The sequence below is a fragment of the Argentina silus genome (genome assembly GCF_951799395.1).
Source record: "Argentina silus genome assembly, chromosome: 1".
NCBI classification, from domain to species: Eukaryota; Metazoa; Chordata; class Actinopteri; order Argentiniformes; family Argentinidae; genus Argentina; species Argentina silus.
In genome coordinates this window covers 6,060,887-6,076,144 of record NC_139655.1, presented here as the reverse complement: position 1 = coordinate 6,076,144, position 15,258 = coordinate 6,060,887, and the positions used below count along the sequence as shown (strand labels likewise).

General features: G+C 43.9%; 1 protein-coding gene across 1 annotated transcript; it reads right to left on the bottom strand.

Moving 5' to 3' along the window:
* Positions 1–972: 972 nt before the first annotated feature.
* Positions 973–14,716, bottom strand: LOC310801388 (phospholipid phosphatase-related protein type 4-like; the record flags this gene model as incomplete). The annotated part of the gene is made up of 7 exons (XM_083665391.1): positions 973–2,478; positions 2,754–2,927; positions 5,684–5,741; positions 6,774–6,969; positions 7,125–7,254; positions 10,579–10,764; positions 14,639–14,716. The coding sequence occupies 7 exons, from the start codon at positions 14,714–14,716 to the stop codon at positions 973–975; spliced, it is 2,328 nt and encodes a 775-aa protein (XP_083521517.1).
* Positions 14,717–15,258: the final 542 nt, after the last annotated feature.

Here is a 15,258-nt window from a genome sequence, read left to right as displayed (position 1 = left end):
TATGTAATTGTTATGTAACAACAACAAACAAATCATTCTCAAATAAAAATCTATATCACTGGTTATATATATGCACAGTTTTAATTGTAGAATGGACATTTCTCTGAGAAAAATATAGTTTTTAAAACGGAAATGAATCCCAAGAAGCCCAAGCCCTCTAAACCAGAAAAAAGGGGGGTAAATGAATAAGGGTAGATGAATGTAGTCTTGTCAATAGATGGCATTGTACAGTTATTGCCACTTTATTGTGTCTACTCAACTGCAAAATATATAAGGAATGCTACAGTGTAACAACACAAGGCCAGCACAGTTCCTGCGCTATGTGTGAATGCTTTATGTTGGGATGATAATTGAACACAATACAGTGATTTTACTGTATATGAGGGCCTACAGTAAACAATAATTACTGTGCAGTTCACAGCATATTAAATTCAGCTACAGTAAGATTGCTAAGCACTTATGGTCATACACAGTTTTCTGTATAGAGTATGTGAAGTCTGTACTGCACATAGTACAAAAAGTATTTTCTTTTAGATATCAAGTTCCTAACCATTGCACTTGTAAAATAATGTATTCTCTATTCATGTAATTCTATGTATTCAATGTAAATAGTGGTGTAGCACCAAGTTTAATATATTTACAGTGCAGAAAAGTAAACGATTTTAGTTCTCACAGTGGTACACAGCTTTGCAATATTCGACCGTAGCTTTAGTTAGTCTTAGATGTGATCACATAAATACGTAGTAAACAGCTCTACAACAGTCAATAGGTTGTGCTTTTGTGTGAACACTTACAAAATCTCATGCTAAATAAAGTCTGTTTTGGGAGTAAAACATCTGGACATAGCGATTGGCAATGGATTGGCTCATACCACAGACTCAGGTTAGCTGTAAACACACCGTACCCGGGAGAGCAGGTCCCCCTCACTCCTTTACATTGCTTTCTCTGTTTTTTATCTTTTCATGAAGCCGGTCATTCTTTGAAAGCCTGGGCTGACGACGTCCCCTTGTAGAAAATGTTCCTGGTGTTGTCTGGGCTGTTCCCTCTCTCTGGGATCAGGATGATATTCCCTTTCCCTTTCCTCCGGAGGGTGGAGTCACGGCTGGAGGCCACAGAGAGAGTCTCAGAGGGGGCCTCAACCCCACCACCACCCCCCTTCACTGGGGTCACCCTGATGGTTGTAATGCCCTGGTGATGGAGGGGGTGATGCTGATCTCCGATCCCTGCATTGGTGGCAGCTGTTGGGTGCGCTCTTTTTCTCTCTATGGAGCCTCCGTTCCTCAGGGACTCTGAGCACTCTGAGTCTCGGTTCAGGTCGTTGAGCTCAAAGGACTGGCGCAAGCTGCCCCCTCCATGGTCCTGGGCCCTCCAATTCCAGGAGCCATTACCATCCGCAGAGGGGACTTGGACCATGGGCTGGTTGTTGTTCTCAGGATGGGCGTCCACCCTCACTATGGTTCCAGTGCTGCCTGAGATGCTGCCTATGCTGCTTCCCAGTGGACAGTCTCCTGTCGCGTTGATGGGATCCTGGTCTGTCAGAGCTCTGTAGCGGATGGAGCCCGTACAGCTGATCGCACCGCTCTCGTCCAGACTCTTGGAGTGAGTCTGGAGCAGGCCCTGCTGCTTGGACATGGCAATGACCTGCATGATGCGTGGCTGTTGGCTACCGTTAGTCCTACAGGGGATGCTTTTCTCCGCAGCCTTCAACCAGTTTGCGTGGGCGGCACTGTTAGCCCCACACCCTGCCCCTCCCCCTTCCCCACCGACCTTGGGCGATGTGTTCTCGTGAGTCTCCTCTGGAATGTGGACCAGCTGGGATGAACCAGGTCTAGACTGCATGGAGACCCGGGCCCCGCCGGTGATACCACTGCAGTTGCTGGGGAGGGTGGTGCTGGCCCCTGTGGCCAGTTTCAGGTACTGTTTGTCCCCATTGACCCCCATGGCTGAGGGCTCAGAGTTGGACCTCATTTCGATGGTCCCGTGGTGGGGCGACTGGATGGCCTCAGGATCCCCCATGACCTGCAGGGAAAACTTGCGGCTATCGTTCTTGCTCTTCCACTGAGACAGCAGCTGTTTAGAGCGGCTGGAGTCCATGGAAGCGTGGATGGTGGCGTTGCGGCGCGCGGCGTCTTCCAGCGCTCCTGGTGTGTGGACCCTAGGCAGGGTGTGACTGAAAGTCACCATGCTCTCCTTCCCCATGGGGCTGTGTGGTGAGATTACCTCCACGTCAGCACTGGACCTCTTCAGGCTGGTGAGGGAGCTGCTGTCACGGTGCTGGAGGTGGTGGAGGTTGCGGTGGAGGATGCCCTCGGAATGAGAGGTGGAGAGGCCGTCACTGCTGCTGCTGCAGCTCTTCACCTGCAGGTGGCGCCCTGCCTCCTGGCTGATATGGGGCAGGGAGCAGGGAGGACGGGGCTGTTGGGGCGGCCTGCAGCAGATCTCCTCACTGGCCTGGAAGTTCCCTACTGCATACAGACCCTAGAAAAGAGACACAGAGCGTTAGAATAGACAGTGATGGATAGGATTTTAGAATGGACTAGCAGTACACACAGGGACTTTCAGGCCAACACAAAGTCATGTGGTCAACACACACAGAAAATTAGCTCAGTCCAATGCTTTTCAAACAAGCACTGAACATGACATGACAATTTAAAGATAATTAGCATTACATTTGAATTTCTTATGACTATCTCTACACTACAAATGCACAAAAACATGAAACATTACTGTAAGGAAGTTTACGCAGTACATACTAAGTACACTGCTATCCCCCCCCCTAGAAGGAAGCCTAGGTAGACATCAATGGCATGGTTCTTGTACTGGATGATCCTGGTCAAGCCACAGATGATGGCACTGATGATGAAGGAGAACACCAGCAGAGGCTTCAGTAGCTTGGAAGAGTCTGTCAGCGTAGTGTTGAAGTACATCTACAGACCAAAGACAGAAAAATACTAAACTCAAAAAAAAATTCAATAAAGAAATTAAGTAGGCTGTGGATTAAATCCCACACAATCCCTGTGCAACAGTGTTATGTCTTTAAGGAAGACACCAAACTAGAAGTTACAAATGTAACCCAGGTTCTCTGAAGGAGATGAGGGAGACCCCTCACTATGCGACACACACTATGTGTACCTATTCTCTGAAGACCCCTGTTCAATCATGCCTGGTCCAGGCCGGTGATGTTTGCAGGCAGATAGCCCTGCCTACCACCTGTCCTATATATAGGTCCTAGCGAGTGCACCCATTTTATCCAGTGAACCACTCTTCACAAGCTCAACGTGAGAGGGGCAACAAAGTGAGGGATCTCCATAATCTCCTTCAGAGAACCTGGGTTCTTACATTCGTAACCTCTAGATCTCTTCATTCAACTCGGTTCAACCCTTCACTCAGCCTAGGTTGAGCAATGTGAAAGCAGTATTGCTGTGTGATTGGCTGTCTGCGCCTCGAAATTAGTGCATACGAGCCAATCGTCGATATACTTGATAATCTGAAGGCCTCATTTACATTTACATTTTAGACATTTAGCAGACGCCTTTATTGAAAGTACATTTACGTCTAAGTAAGTGAATCATCTATACATCAGTCATCATCAGCCTCTCCCCAGGGGTGTAATAGCGGTGTAATAGGGGTGTAATAGGGGTGTAATAGCGGCTTCCACTTTGAGAATTTAGGTCACGTTCCAATGTGCAACTGACCGCAAAGGCAGGGAGTGGACCCATAAGCTGCAGTCTGTAGCCCTGTGACACCATGCGGTGGACACAGGGGGAGACTGAGCATGTGTGCCACTGCTCCAAATGGAGTGACAGGCAGCTCTCATGCTCCTGCAGTGGCTACCTTGCAACCGGGGTCATGCATGCGAGAGACATGACCCTACAGGGGGCAGGTTGCTCGCATGCCAGAGTTTTTGTTTTAGTGCACTAACACCTCTGGCCGTTGTTCCAGCGAACATTTTATTGCAGAAAACAGGTGCCAGCCCATCACAGTCGGGACATATTGGGCATAAGGGGGTCTGAGCAGTGAACCACAGGCAACCTAATGCCCCAGGAGAATCAGTCAGCAAGTCAAAAGGAAAAAGGATCAAATTAGCATAGTTGCTAGGTCCTATATATAGGACGGGCGGTAAGGGCTATCTGCCTGCGAGCGTCACCTCATATACCTGGTCTTCAGCTAACAGGTACACAGAGTGAGTGCCCCATAATGAGTCGATTGAAAGAGAACCACACTTATATATTCAAACAAAGACATGAATTAATACATTCCCCATGTCTTTCTGTTAAAAAACCTCAGCTAAGCCCATTAGATGGATAAAACACCACACAAATCCATTAATTTGGAGATGCTGCCTGCCTGCCCGAGGAGGTTTTGGTGGTGTTCCAGGGAGGTGAGTCAGCATCCTGCTTCCTTGACTAAATCAACAATTTGAAACATCATTCAAAAGAACACCTCTGGTGACCACTGGTAAGCTCAGCAATCATAAACGGCTGGTAGGTAAGACTTCTCCAGTGGATGACCGAAGAATACCTCACCATAATTAAGAAAACCCCCAAAATAACTGTCCCACAGATCAGGAACACTCTCTAGGAGGTAGATGTGAATGTGTCAGAGGGTACCATCCGCAGAATACGCCACCAGCCAACTACAGAGGTGCAAACTACTAGTCAGGTTAGGTTAGCTGAAAAGTACCTAAAAATATGGTCTGGAAAAGGGTCTTGTGGACAGATAATAAGAATATTATTATCACTATTATGTACCAGTGTGGTTGCAAGTGGAAAGTTTGGAGAAACAATAATCTGCCCAGGGTTTGCAGCACACCACCTCATCTGTGAAACATGGTGGGGGGGGTGTTATGGTTTAGGCATGTATAGCTGCTACTAGAACTGACTAACTTGTTTGAATTGATGAGGTAACTGCTGATGGCAGCAGCAGAATGTATTCTGAAGTGTACAGAAACATCTTGTCTGCTCAAGTAAATGCCTCAAAATTCTTTGGATGGCGCTTCATCATACAATAAGACAATGACCCAAAACATACTGCCATAGCTACTCTGGAGTTTTTCAGGGCCAAAAGGTGGAAAGGTCATGACTGGCCAAGTCAATCTTCATATTTAAATACAAAATGTATTTCATTTCCTGATGATAAGATTTTAGGCAAAAATACCTCAAAACAAACAACAGCTGAAGATGGCTGCAGTACAAGCCTGGCATAGCATCACCAGAGAAGATACCCAGTGTCAGGTGGGGTCAATGGGTCACAGACTTCAGGCAGTTTTTTGCATGCAAAGGGTTGTTGACCAAATACTAAACATGAGTGCCTCATTTGGACATTATATGATTAACTTATGTTGCCCTGAAACAGGGGGACTATGCATAAAATGTTTTGTCATTTCTAAATTGTGAAACCAATACATAAAACAAATACCATCAAATAAAAGCTGAGAATGTTTACATTAACCGCATAGTAATTGTTTGATTTCAAATCCAAACTTTTGGAGTATAAAAGAAGCCAAAAGAAGAAATACTACAATATTGGGCTACAGTGGAGTTGGAGATGTCACATCATAACAGTTGATTGAATCTGACACAAAAGGCTTGCCTGAGTTACATGTGGTGATCCAGCGTAAGCAATACGGGTTTTGAGACAGTAAGTACAGCTGAGTGTTGTGTGGGAGTGACAGATTACTCACAGAGATGTAGACGGCGGCGAAGGATGCCAGTGTTGCATGCTGAGACGGAAAGGATTTTCTGGAAGAGATGGATGAACAGAAATAGAATATTTTCGGTCTCAGCCAACATGTATTGTATGGATGAATGGAGTTCTTGACTCAAAAGTACAGTATGCTTGTATAGTAGATGAGAGAGAGCTCATGAGGGATGAGAGGAGCAGCAGACGAGAGCTGAGCTGAAACCTTACCAAATAAAACATTTAAGTGCACTACTTACCCAGTGAGCACAATCCAAATAACCTACCTCTATAACAATAATTTCTCTCTCAATCTCTTCCAGATGCTAAAGGTAATTAGAGTTGGACTGTGAGCCGCCATAGGAAATAGCAGAAAGTGTTTATGCCTTGAGCTACTGCCAGTTTGGTCCTTTTAATGGCTGAGGCAGAATTTAATGGTCTGCTTCATCTGTCTTTTCCGAGGAGGCTATACATCACTCTCAGAATGACAGAGAGAGTCATCACAATTCTCCTCACTATAGCATGTGTGATATGTCTACTCTATGTTTGCTTGCTTTCACAAACCACTTCAGAAAAAGACATACATACATGCTTATAGGGGATATATACTGTATCCCCTGAATCCACAGAAGTGTTCAGTGTAGAGCTATTTGCTGATGTGCAATAGCATTACCTCGTTCAAACTAACCTCATTAGACGAAACATCAAAAGGCCCTCTTTTACTCTACAGCTGCAATGATTAGACACCTAAATAGATTGTCTAGGCCCTTGTGCGTATACATGAAAATAGAACTGATCAACCAAATCTGAAAAACCTGCTTAATCCCAAGGAAAACAACCAGAGAACTGTGTTAAGCCATGATTCACATGATTCACATGATTCACATGATTCACACATCAACACTGCAGTCAAAATGCCTCTTTATACACAGCATAGTATTTGAATACTGACTCTTTGAAAATGATCTACTGAGGAAAACGCCAACACATTTGTGGTGAATACATTTGATGGACTTCTTCAATAGCCAACCACTGAAAGCAAGGTAGATGGATGTGACAACAGCTCTCAGAGTTCAAAGGTCAACGTTTCCCACCTGCCCTGGTTGATGGCTGCAGGGTCAGCTCCGGAGCAGATGTCCTGCAGGATGTAGGAGTTGTCGTCACAGGTCATGTTGAGTGTGGTGTAGTTGGGTTTACACACGGTCAGGAAGTAGGGTGCATGGTAGCCCGTCGCCAGCTGGAGTATGTCAGTGATGACAGCCGTGGCACAGAGGCCAAACACATGGACCCCTGGTACACACACACACACACACACACACACACACACACACACACACACACACACACACACACACACACACACACACTTCATTTATATTACAAAAAAAAACAGTCGGGCACTTCTAAGTTGAATGCAAGCTTATTAAGAACAAATTAAAACCTACCAACAAACCTGACAGCTCGACGGATGTAAGAGTTGAAGTTACACCCTGCGGCATTGATATCTGCCTCTGCCCCGACCCCGTTCTTCCTCTGAGACAGGCAGCAGAACAGAATCCCCTCTCCGATCATTATCTGTGAACAGAGCATGGCCTGGCTGTGTTAGAGATACTGTGGACACAGGAGGGATAAAGAGATCAAATGTCCCTCCACTCCACAGTATCACTGCCTAAATTATTTCTCGCCTCTCAGCTCTCTCGGTCTTGGGGTAAAGCTCTCTTCTTTGGTACAGTATCGTTCCAGCTGAAAGGTTAGGGAAAGTGCTGCTGTAGAGGAGGTGGTTTGTTGAACCATCCTCGAGTTATGAGTAACCTTATCTGAGACCTGGAGGCTTGTGTTAGTCCCCTGAGCTAATACCTAGTGTTTAGTTCAGCAGGCCAACACAATCTTGTGGCATGCAGATGATCCAGGTTCAAACCCAATTAGTTACACTGTATTTCTACAACTCTCAAGACCACTATAAAACTGCCAAGTTATACAGTTTGTACGAATCCACCCAGGCATACGTCCTAGAAAGAGAGCAAAAACAAAACTTGGGAGAAAGGCTGATAGCCTCAGCTGCCATTGTCACTCCACTGTGCTGGGCATGTTGACAGGACTACAGGCTCCCTGTCTGCCCTGGCATCTGTCTTTGAATACACCTCTCCAATCTGACCTTCAAACATAATCCCCTCTGCCCAGCGGGGCTGAAACAATAAAAACACGCACTCCTACCACACCTGTCAATCAATACCAATCTGTGTTACCCAGACCATCATAACTAGCGCAGGGATGTAAACCTACCTATCATCTCTCATACAGTCCAATACAGACATCGTCAGATCATAACCCTCCCCTGTCTGTCAGTATGAGTGCAAGAGGAGTTTATAGCTCAGTAGGGCAGTGTGTTTGGTGTCAGCGGTGATCCACACCCTGTCCTGGCAGGCAGGATGTTATGGGTAGTGGCTAAGCCTTTGGCGGGGGCTACTGTCGCACCGTGAGGAGGACCCGTGCCCAAATAACACACAGCTATCACCATGGCAGCACACTGTCACCATCTGACAGGCTGATTAGTCCAGCCACAGAGATGGAGTCACTTCTCTGAGCTACGACAACTGGCCGAGCCACAGGAGACCCGACTACCTGCAGACACTTCCTCCCTAATGTTAAATCTGTTTCTAATACAGCACTCTAAAAAGGGAAAAGAGAGGGGTAAAGATCTGGACTAACAGTATCAGGTGTATTTATGTCTTATACTGTATAGGTTCATTATAACTTGTTATGGAATTGTGTTATTGTAATACACTACAGTATCCAATAGTTCCCAGTGTAGGAGTGTGTTTCCGGAGTATGTATATGCAATATCAAACGTAAAATATTACAATGATGTATGTACAATGATGTATGTATAATAAAATATTAGCATGATGGAGCACATGCACTCACATTCCCACGTGTTCATATGGCCATCGTCTGTTTCAGTGCTTTGATTTTATTTGTGCTTTGACAATTAATCCCAATCAGTTTTGATAATGAGCTTGTTCATCAGAGTCAGTCTAAATATGAGAGCTTTGAACAGTGTTGGTAATTAAAAGGCATTGACTGGGAGTGTGTTTGTTATGAATGCAGTGACTTACCAATAGTAAAAAACAGCTTGAGAGACCTTAGTTATTATAGTTTTTTTTTTTATAAATCAGAGAGAGGGGATCAATAAAGGGTTTGGGTAAACTGCTGTTCTGACAAAGCACGAATTGGTTTCACAAATATAGGATGGACAGCAATACAAAGCACCTTATGTAACACCATCATCAGGCCCAGGTTTTTTTTTTTTCAAAGAAAATAGCTCAACCTTCAAAATAGGCAAATTAGTCATCTAGTAAGTTCTAAAACGAAGTAGCTAACATGCTTGAAGAGCTTAATGAAAAGCGAAAGCAGAATGTGAACTTATCAACACATTTCTGCATGAGTGGCCAGAAAACCCCTATCCCACACAGCAAACCCCCAACCACCAACATCACCACAATCACAAAACCTTATCATAAAAAATATCATAACCCCAAACATATTTTCAATCAGGCAGTTCACCTGGGGAACTAAAACAGATTCATAGCCAGAGAGAGAACTACATTTACTGTGTCGGAACGGAGCTCCAGAAGGGGGACAACAGGCAGCCTGCGATGCGTGCTCTCATGATGCCCTGGGGTGGGCGGTAGTCAAATGATGGTTGACAGCAGAAGCCACAGTGCATGCACCCGAGAGAAGAAGTCTGACAGAGGCCTGGAATCCCAAGGAATGCTCCTCTCCGCACTGTGCGTTGCTAGGAGATCTCTAAGGAAGAGTTTGCTTCATCAAACTAAAGCTGTAGAATTCCACTGTTGTCTGTTTGGAGAAGATGGCGGCGAGACAAGAATATTTGTGACTTATCTTTTTGTAAGTGCCTCTGCTTTAAAACTGGAGAGGATTTCTGGTAGATAGAGAAACCGTTTTCCTGTGAGTTTGCATCTTGTTTCAACTTGTCATAGAGCAACACTGATAGATTAGTCATACTATAGAAAACAGCTTCAACATCCTGAGCAGTGTTCAAACTGTAACAACATTTTAGCTGGGGGAGAAGAACAAGCAGAGCAGTATCAGAGGCAATGGAATGCTGGTCTACTATCACCCCCCTCTTACGAAAAATAAATAAATCAGTTAAGGGTCACAGCACGACATCCAGCTTGCGTTCCCCGTTAAGCGATGCCTTCTTACTGACCACTGGCCCAGCTATGCCATATGTGACCATCATGCTTCTTTCTTGGGGCATGTCTTAGCCCATCGCCTAAAGCATGATCTGCCCATTCCAGTTATGCATTGACGTTCCATCATTAACAACCAAGTTGGCCTAGGGATAGCCTCCCCAGTGTACTGTATGACATGTCGGAGTGGCTCAGATGAAATCACACAGACCACTTATACCAGCCCTGAGGTGATTGTTTCTCTTAATATTATGTCATATTATAATATAATATAATATATTATATTATATAATAATTATAATAATAATATTATACCATATTGTGGTTATTTATATGAATGAATTGGTTTCTGTATTGAACTGTGTTGTCTTTTTTATGTGCTGTTTTGTTATTGTGTAAATATTGTGTACAGGGTGCACCTGCAAAAGAGGCCATGGTCTCTTGGTGCGTTTCCCCTGTATAAATAAAGGTTAAATAAAAAAATAAAAAATGTATATGACAGATATTTAATAGTGTGCAGTCAGTAATGACCAACATGGTGACTTGGTGCAACATCATCCTAACTACACTACCCTGTCCTGGTAACCTTTTGTTGATGACATGACTCCTTTGTTGAGGACACAGTGTGTGTGTTTTTGTTTTTTGTGTTTGTTTGCGACAAAAACAATGACATTTAGTGGCTGACCGTAATGGCTGGTCCTCCGAAGGCCAGGCTGAGCAGCATGAGGAGGGGGATGACCTCATGGGTGGGCTCTATGTAGGGCAGACTCAGGCTGCGGTCCTGGCAGTTGTACCCAGAACGGATGGGCTTGAACATGTCTGTCAGCTCCAGAAAGTAGAGGCTCACCACGGAGGAGACCAGGATGGGGATCTGCTCACAGGGAGGTAAACAAACAAACAAATTAAGAAAGAGACAAATAAACAGAAAGGAAAACAGAAAACAGCAAATGTCACTATCAGTGTGTAGTCCTCTGCCCTCATTAATTCAATTCCAAGAGGAAATTGATGCTTTCTGTGACCTGAGGGGATAATTTCCTTTTAATCGCACATAAAATGTAAAATGGCTGTGCTAATCTGGGATGTGATGTCTTTTGGACACTTATAAACCCAACAAAAGAGTGAAAGAAAACTGCATTTATGTCCTTAACAGCCAGAGAGAAAGCTATCAAGCAATTTAAAAAAATAAATAAAAAAAGGCATAAAATCAGTACCATGAAAAAGCACAGAGTGAAATACATAGGTTACTCTGAATAAACTCTTAATAGTTATGTTTCCTAGCTATCTAGGAAACACTGAAGTGGTATCACTCAAATATGAATCAAAAGCCTAGCTCTGCAAACGTGGCCTGTTTAACTGGTTTTGATAAGATGCATCACTGCACTAATTTCACATTGACTTGTCACAGTTCTGCGTGTTCAGCCAAGTAATTATCTTTAAGTGCTCAGAGAGCTGGGGCTCTGAAGAGATAGTCCCTCACTGGATATTGCACTGCTTCCCTTTTAGCAGGAGGGAGAAAGCTTTACGACCCAACACAAGAAGATCTGATGGGGAAGAAGGGGGTCATCTGATAAAGCCAAATAAATGAAGAACATACATCAAACTTTCAAATGATCTACTAGTATATTTTTAGGGCTGTTGGGACTGATATGGGTAGATGGTACCAGTGTAGTTTAAGTCGAGACTTAGTTAGACTTAGCATCTGACTCAGCCTAAACAAAATAGGACACAGATGAAAACCCAGATAATGTCTCAGCATGTATCGGCCTACGATTAACATGCTAACATATACAGTTACTGTCTAGAGAAGCAAAACAAGTTTCATGTGTAGGCAAAAATAACATGTGTAATTGAATGTACATGTCGTGCTGTGTCCTCATTGGGCGGCACTGCAGCCTGTGGTCTGAATTTGACCGCTGGCATCGTCCTGCAGTAATCCCAGACTCCAGCGTAAACGCCTAACGTTGTAAGTAGCATGTGATGGAAGAGCCCCCCTGCTGCGAGTGGAACAGAAGGATGTTTCTTGATGTCAGAATGCTGGAGTCACCCCTGCTGAGCCAATAGAGGTTCACATATCTGGGTCTGAATGCAAATATGAATCCAGATGCTTTAATGAGATGACACTAGAATTTCACCAACATTGAGACTGATTATGATAAAAAAATATATATACATGTTTTAATGCTGCTCATATCAGGTGCACTCTCTCTTCTATCTGATCTGCAGTGCCTTCCATAAATCAAAAACTGTGTAGCCAGCAATTTCACTCGTCCAACAATCTTCAAATATTTATGTTAAGTAAATCGCTGTGCTGGTTAACCCATTAGAAGTCATTGATGGAGAAGGGGTCTTTCATGTGAAAACTATAACCATAACATACACTATGTTTGCATATGAATATGTGCCGTATTTAAGTGTTTGTTTTTCCGTCTTCACCTCTGTTTCACTGGCTCAGCATAGGGCGCCCTAGCCAGCACTTAAAGTACAAACATCTCCCACGTGCTCACTCACATTCAGCTAGAAATATAGGTCAGTGGTGCTGGACCACCTCGCCAAGAGAGGAGCTCTGCAGAACTTGTAAGGGAGAGGCAGCTGCTCTCTGGTGGCAGCGCTTTGTGTTTCACTTTGTAATACAGCTGCAGAGACTCTTTGCAGATAGATTCATGGCTTCCCACCTAACAAATGCAGTGAAGAACATAAATGCCCACAACACCTAGTGAAATGTGTTATGAAAAATGTGAAATGCCCATTTAGAGGGCAAGTACTGTAAGGGCACCTACTGTGCAAAACACATCTTCGGTAGAGCGAGAACCCTAGCAAGTATTCTCAGGAGTCTCAGGCATACCTGCTTCTTTGAAAATAAATATGACTCAAAAGAAAAGGCATGTGATTTAATAACCTTGCATGACTAATGACTGCTCAGGTGCATTCCATGATTAAAATACAAACAGTCCTATTCCTGCCTTGGCCTACCAGACAAAGTGTCCCTCTTATCTTACTCAAGCATAACCCAGATAGTGATTGAATAATGGATGTGTACATCCACATCCACATGGAATGGCTTGGTTGGCTGGTGGTTATTTTTAGAGGGCAGTACTTCCTTCTCAGTTGGTGGTTTCAGCAGGAGGTTTCCTAATAACGATGATGGCTTGCTGGGTGTCTTACACATACAGCATTGCAAGACCATTATGTTTTCTATGAAAACGATAGGACCCTGCTCAAAGGAAAGAGAAAAAGGCAGGTATCAGGTCATCAGTGAGGAAGAGGAAGGTAATTACGGTACGTGCAGCCAGGTTTTCTACCTCATACAGCAGCACCTAGGTCTGTATGGCAATATCCCATGTTGTGCTGTCACGACACTGTACTGTAGCTGTCAAGGCGACACCTCTCTGGACCTCCCTCTGAGTGTTGTAATATGTAGTGTAGCATTGCTTACGCTCTCTTTCTTCCCAAGTGAAAGCCCCACTGGCTCCATTCTGCACTGTAGTGATGCCCCATTGCCCCATATATGCATCAGTACACTGGTACAGTACACCAAAAGGGAAGAGATTAAATTCTGTCACTCCAGTCGGAAAGCATCAGTATTGGTACTATATTTTTTATGTGTAGTTTTATTATTGTGTAAATATTGTGGACAGGGTGCACCTGCAAAAGAGGCCTTGGTCTCAGTGTGTTTCCCCTGTATAAATAAAGGTTTAATAAAATTGGTTGAGGTCCGGGAGAAAGAGGCTTTATATTACAGATCCCTTTCATTGCTTAAATAACAATTGATCTTCACACATGGCTGGTGGATGAGAATACTACATCAACTAATCTTGTTCCTTATCCTAACCATAAGATTACTCAGTGTTGTGTTTGATTTATCTGTTCAATGTAATGCGTTTGCTTGTTTCAACTAGGATGGTTTTGCACTACCACGTGTGTTTTAATTTGTTCCACTAGAGACAAAAAACAAAAGCCCCAGCCAGGCCACAATCCATGGTGCCACTTTATCAGGCAATCAAGAACGCAACGTGGTTCAACCAACCATTCGTGTCAGTAAATCAGTTCCGAACAACAAGGCTCTTCAAAGTGCTGACACATACAGTAAAAGACAACTTAACAACACTCTGACTACTTCCCTATGATAACCTGTACCCCAGTCACGACCACGGTGTTAACGGATCACTGTTATGTAGGTTAAAAAACCAAAGACATCAGAGGAAATATGAGATGTGTGTCCCAGCAGAGTGGAGCAGAGACGCTGAGATGAGGATGACTCGGATCCCTCCTCTTATCTATTTGACATGATTCATGTGAGAACAGAATGGGTGAGCTGAGCTGAGCTGTCTCCTGAATGTTTAGCTGAGCTGTCTCCTGGATGTTTAGCTACTGAAAGACTTACGTTACATCCAGTTTATATATCTGATAAACCACCAATGTTTATGCAGTATAATACAATCAGAAGCTGTGGGTTTACAAATGATCACCTCTGTACCAATACCAGTCAGTCATGTGATTTGACAACTCTCAAGTAGAGGTGGATGCTTTTAAGTTGATCTGAGCATGTGTTTGAGTGTGTTATCTAAAATTAAAGTGCTCATCTTTTGCATATCAAATCTGGTGTCTGCTAGCATCCACTGTTGGCTGAGACTGAGAGACAACAGGAACATATACATAGTATTGTCAAAGGACTAAACATGACACTCCACTGCTGTAAGATGCCTCTTGAAACAGGTGTCAGAATGAGTAAGTCAGCAATAACATACCTCCACAAAATAGAAGCAGGGCAGCAAGCTGACGCTGTCTTTGGTCATATTCCCTTTTGGTCTTTCTCTCGAGGACATGTTTGTTCCCGAGTCTCTTCTAGCGATGAAATAGCTGTAATCTGTTGTGAGATGCTGAAATATCCGCTGCCGTCACCTTTGCGTGCCAAGATCATACGCGCACGACTGCCGCTCTCTCCATTCCGAAGTGTCACCGTCGCCGTGGATGAAGTATGCAGTTTACAATAGCACGCGCTTCACAATATCGAAGAGACACTAAACAAAACCTTACAACCTGATTATTGCCTTCACTAAAAAGAAAAAAGCCTTTTTTGCCTTTCAAGACTTCATAGACACTTGGTGCACACAGCGAGCAGAGTGTAAAGTCCTTGATAAATGGCATCAGCAGCGCTCTCCTCACTGTGTGGAGCGTGACAGAAAGGCGCAGGCGCATATGAAGCATACATTACAGATATGAACTGACAGCATGCCAATTAGCTGATCATGAGTAAAACATAACAAATTCTCCAACTGTTTTGTTTCGCTGCCAAACATCAAAGTCAATCAATTTCCTCAGAATATCCATTATCTTTGGATAGTGTGTGTATAAATCCTTCTGCAGT